The sequence below is a fragment of the Fragaria vesca genome, linkage group LG6, assembly GCF_000184155.1.
Source record: "Fragaria vesca subsp. vesca linkage group LG6, FraVesHawaii_1.0, whole genome shotgun sequence".
NCBI classification, from domain to species: Eukaryota; Viridiplantae; Streptophyta; class Magnoliopsida; order Rosales; family Rosaceae; genus Fragaria; species Fragaria vesca.
The window spans coordinates 20,111,262-20,116,354 of NC_020496.1; the positions used below are offsets into that span (position 1 = coordinate 20,111,262).

Genomic DNA, 5,093 nt, shown 5'->3' on the forward strand with positions numbered 1-5,093 from the left:
TATTAAGAAAACAATAGCCCCAGGCATATTTTAATTGCAAGTATAAATTGTATAATATTTAGAAAATATATATATATGAGAGAGAGAGAGGGAGAGAGAGGGTTTGTGTGTGGGAGTGTAAAGTTTGTATAGTATAAGTGGTAGTATTGGCACAATGGCACATAATACAAAAGGAGAGGGTTCTTCCATGAAAGCCAAAGCTCATTGGACACTGGCGTGTAGTTCCATTACACCTGTGCTGTGCGCATATATCATCGCTCTATGCCGGCTTTCTCTTTCTCTCTCTCTCTCTCCACTCCTTTTGCTCGTAATTGTACCGACATGGCTCCGAGCAAATGGGATTTCTCTGTTTCTGCTTAGAACTCACTAATTAAGCTCTGCTTCCACTTCTTCCACAAGTTACTGCTGTTGGATTCTTCTTCATCAAACTCTTTGTTGAAGGGTCAGTTCAGAATCTTTAGCTCATTGACTTGGAGTCATGCTTTCTTATTTTCGTTCTGTGGCTCTGATTTCTTCTTCTCTGTTGCAAGTTTCTGGGTTGCTGGTATCTCTTGCAATTCTCTTTGTTTTGTTGTATTCTGGTGCTTTTGAGCTCTGCTTGATGATTTTCCTGTTGTTGACAAATTACCAGCTTGGTCTTTTTTTCCCTTTTCATTTTACTCAGTTTTACTCCTTTTCTTTTCCACCTCAAATTCCTGTTGCTTTGAGCTTATGCTCCGTTCATATATATGGATAGTTGGACACTCCTTTCAAATGATGATCTTCATCTTCTTATAGACTTTCTGATTGCAAATTAATCTTAAGAGTTAATTTTTTCATTACCAATTAAGTCACTCTTCACTGATGCACTGTAAATTGACTAGAAGCTACATGAATTACATTTATATGAACCAAAGTTCTGATATGTTCTCTCCAAAACAAACACCATCTTCGGTGTGATGCCAACCGATTGATACGTACATTTCATTCTCTTTTACTACAGAGTAAAGATAGCTCAGTGCTGTAGTTGGTGTTCTAAAATATACCTATTGCTTTTGCAGGCATTGGATGAAATATACGAATTCGAACTAAGTAAGTGAAAGTACTTGTTTCTGATCCAGATCATTCTAATTAGAGGAAGAAAATGGCTATGCAAACTGTTCATTACAAAGAACATGAAGGACTTGGGCAGCTGTCATCAGTGTTACCTTGGTGGGGTACCGCCTTTGGATCTCAACAAGCTTATGGTGAATCCTGTGGCCACTCTAAACCTTTCACCATGGAGCTTCCAAATAGTGGAAACAAACTCACTGCCACTAAGCAACCAGGGCGGGGCACTGAGCAAGGACTGGATAAAGAGATCACAAATCAGTTTACCATGTTCCCTGGTAATCTCCTCCCTTTGGCTTTTAATTTAGCTATTTTTTCGAAAAGAAAAGGAAATACTTTCCTGGCTTCTTTATCATAGCTTCACTTTATATCTCTGGATACAAGGTTTGCATGCAGCACCATAATTTTCCTTTTTTCACAGTAGTGATTGAATCTTGGCTGCAATGTGGGGTTAGGAACTTGGGATAAGTTCTTTTTACCAAAGATAGCGCATTTTCCCAATAATTGAAGAAACTTAGCTATCAGTAGTTCAGTACCAAAATCACATGTGCTAAGTAAAGGTATAGTCATGTACGGTGACGAGAGTGATAACTACTAGATGGTTTTCGCTGCTATAAGAAACTTTCTATGCCTTCATCATGGTAAACTTTGCTTAATGTAAGCGCTAGTCAAGAAGTATGCTGAAACACCTTATTTTATAAGAGTGTTCATCAATATATAAAACTGAACAACTGAGAAACAAGTTCAAGTAGAGCTAGTTTTAAGACTTGCGGAAGATAACAACAGGGATAGTGGGAAAAATAACCTTATGATTCAATCAACTATGACATTTTATGTTCAAATGAACTCGTTTTGGGATCGTATTGAATTATATTCCTTCTGGGATGGCACTTCATCAGTAACTATGCTTTGATGATATGTGTATTAGCACCGAGGTGTTGTGCTTCCGGTGGAAACTGATTTTCTAATAGACTCTTTCTTTTCTAATTTTTTGTACTGAGATAAGGAAGAATCCTTATGAATCTTTATGTCGTTTAATAATATACAATTAACATGTCTCTTTTATTAAGTAGTGGACCTTGAGGTAGAAATAGGTCATCTTCAACTAAAAATACTGCCCTACATGCATAATTTCTTATGAGGTGCAGAACTCCCAGCATTACTTGGGATCAGTTAGTATATAGATTCTGGAAATCATTTCAATATTGTTGGCTTAATTTAGAATTTTTTTTTTGTAGAAGTGTCCAAACCAATCTGAATTACTGTTAGGAAGATATGCACAAGCTCTTAAAGATTTACATGATAAATAGTCATGTCAATATGTATAGACTCTGCAACAAAGAAACATAATTTTCCTTCACAACCAATTGGAATAAACCAGAATAAATGAAACTGGTTTTTCTTTCTAAGGTCATCAGGAAGTACCAGAGTTGAGCTAGTACATCAGTGATACTTTGAGCAATAGGTTTCATACTCAACAATGAATGTGGACATTAATTAGGTATACACTTGGTTTCTGATCTTCTGTGGCATTTTAAATGTAAAGGACTGGGTTGCCTTAACGGTAGGCAGGATAAAGATTACCAGAACTTCTGCCCCTACGAGCCCTTGTCGAGTAGATTATCATCTACCTCACATATCCTTATTTCCAAAATTTTACAAACTCACTTCCTTCTTTGATGGCACCCTCCTTTTTAAAAAATGAATTCTCAATTGCCAACATCATTTGATTATGGTATTGAGAAACCTGATTATGAACGTGCATATATGGTATTGAGAAACCAGATTATGAACGTGCATATAGAGAAGGCTTTAATTTATATCCCACTCATTATAACCTGGTGACTCTGTTTGATTATAGTTAACCAGACAAGTAGTTTCTCATTTAGGTGATTGTTAATTTGCAGGGGACGGGAAAAAATCTCAGCCAGATATCTCTCTGCAATCATCCCCACCAAAATATCGTGGTCATTTTGAGCTGGGGTTCAACCAGCCTGTGGTAAGCCATTGTTTCTAAGTTCTAACTATCTCAATTTTGTTTTTCAAATAACATTTTTAAAATAATATGGTACTTCTGTCTACTGCTTATATATTGTCCTTTGTTTCTGGACTTGAACTGTAGATTTGTGCAAAATATCCGTACATGGATCAATGTTATGGACTGTTCTCAACATATGGATCTCAAGTTTCGGTGAGTTTTCCTATCATACCTGGAACTACAATTGAACTTCTGTTTATCCTGCAAACCAACTTTCTTTTACCTTCTTACTTCATGCATGTTAGTGTGAGAACTTGTTTTAAGTGAACGTGTTATCCCATGAAGTTTTTGCTGATCTCTATTTTCTCACAAAACTTAAAAAAGTCTGGGACATGACATTGTTTAGAACTGAAAATGAAACTCCACCTAATGACTTCTATTTTATATTCTTGATTATGTTTTACTCTTAAGCATGTTACTTGGCTGTTACTCCAGTAAGTGCATGATATGCTCTCAACTCAAAAGCATAGCCAACTGAACTGATGCACATACTTGTCCAATTGCAATGAATCAGGGACGCGTGATGCTGCCGCTGAATTTGACTACAGATGAAGGACCAATCTATGTCAATGCTAAGCAATACCGCGGAATCATCCGGCGCAGACAATCCCGTGCAAAGGCAGTCATGGAAAACAGAGCAGCTAGACTCCGTAAGGTATGATATCAGAAACTTCATTATTGTACCAGTCAAAGAACTAAGAATTATTTCAAAAATTTATTTATTGATATGTTCTGGATGGAAAAGCTGAATTTTACATGAAATCTTGAGTTGTGTGACAATTATAGATGCCTATATATAATTCTTGACTTCTCAATAGGCGTTTAACACTATATATCAGCCAGTTGAGTGACCATTTAATTGGTTTCTTTGATTAAGGATTTCTTTGGCTTTCAAGCATGCATGTAAATTTGCCCGCTTCATTTCTTTTCCTGACAGAAACCTCACTTGAGTTTTTGATGTGATAGCTTTTAGTATATATATATACTATATAGTGAGATTTTGACCAATTTTCAGTACCATATATGATTTAAAACCAAAATGCACATGTGATGAACATATACTTCTGTTGTATGGAAGACATAGTTAATATGACCTATGATCTTTCTTGTTTATACAGCCATACATGCATGAATCACGCCATCTTCATGCCATGCGCCGACCAAGGGGGTGTGGTGGTCGTTTTCTGAACAGCAAGACTTCGAACAACGGGAAAGGTGGAAATGGAACTAAGCAAGTTGGCGATGTGCAGCTGTTCAGGCACTCCGGTTCTCAGAGCTCTGAAGTCCTGCACTCTGAAACTGGAACTTTGAACTCATCAAAGACAAATAGCAGCAGTTCCAACATATCAGGCTCAGAGGTGACCAGTACGTACTCTAGGGGAGATCTTGATCATTTTTCAATGAATCATCATCTCGGACACTCTGTGCATTCTCTGTCAAACATGATGGATGGTACGCGTGGCATGGTTATGCCCACGAAATGGATTGCAGCAGTTGATAACTGCTGCAACCTCAATGTCTGATAGCAAGCGAAAGATGGGGTTGGTGCTAACTTGTTACATTAACCCCATCTTTTCTGCGACCAAATGGAGAAGCTTAGTTGCAGTTACCGTATGGTTATTGCAACAGGTTCGGGTTCTAAGGATCGTCCTGCCACCATTTGGTTGCTATCAGAAGGCAACTCATTCTTGGCTCGTGTGCATACGGGGTGTTTACTTCCATTCCAAGCATTTCTGCTGTTCGGTTGGCTAGTGAAAACCCCCAATGCATCACAAATTACTTAAGTAGACTTCATCTATAGGGCTCTCTTCCCTTATATCAGAATAAGAACCAGAGTGTCTGGGATTGGTATGTGATTGTGACCTAAACATATCATAGATTGTTGTGTATTGCTAGGGTGTAATACTAGAGTATCTGGATTTTTGACCTCGTCAAGTGGTGTAATGTACTAATATATAACTGAATG

General features: G+C 37.6%; 1 protein-coding gene across 1 annotated transcript; it reads left to right on the forward strand.

Moving 5' to 3' along the window:
* The first annotated feature begins 278 nt into the window (after window positions 1-278).
* LOC101306067 (nuclear transcription factor Y subunit A-2-like) lies at window positions 279-5,093 on the forward strand. The gene is made up of 6 exons (XM_004303363.1): window positions 279-442; window positions 1,041-1,367; window positions 2,997-3,088; window positions 3,212-3,280; window positions 3,642-3,782; window positions 4,246-5,093. Exons 2-6 carry the CDS (start codon window positions 1,124-1,126, stop codon window positions 4,648-4,650), a joined length of 951 nt encoding a protein of 316 aa, XP_004303411.1. The 5' UTR covers window positions 279-442; window positions 1,041-1,123; the 3' UTR covers window positions 4,651-5,093.

Coding starts and splice junctions, on each gene's coding strand:
- LOC101306067 (XM_004303363.1), top strand. CDS start 1,124: ATGGCTATGCAAACTGTTCATTACAAAGAACATGAAGGACTTGGGCAG. Junction 1,368..2,996: donor TCAGTTTACCATGTTCCCTG/GTAATCTCCTCC, acceptor GTTAATTTGCAG/GGGACGGGAAAAAATCTCAG. Junction 3,783..4,245: donor GAGCAGCTAGACTCCGTAAG/GTATGATATCAG, acceptor TTGTTTATACAG/CCATACATGCATGAATCACG.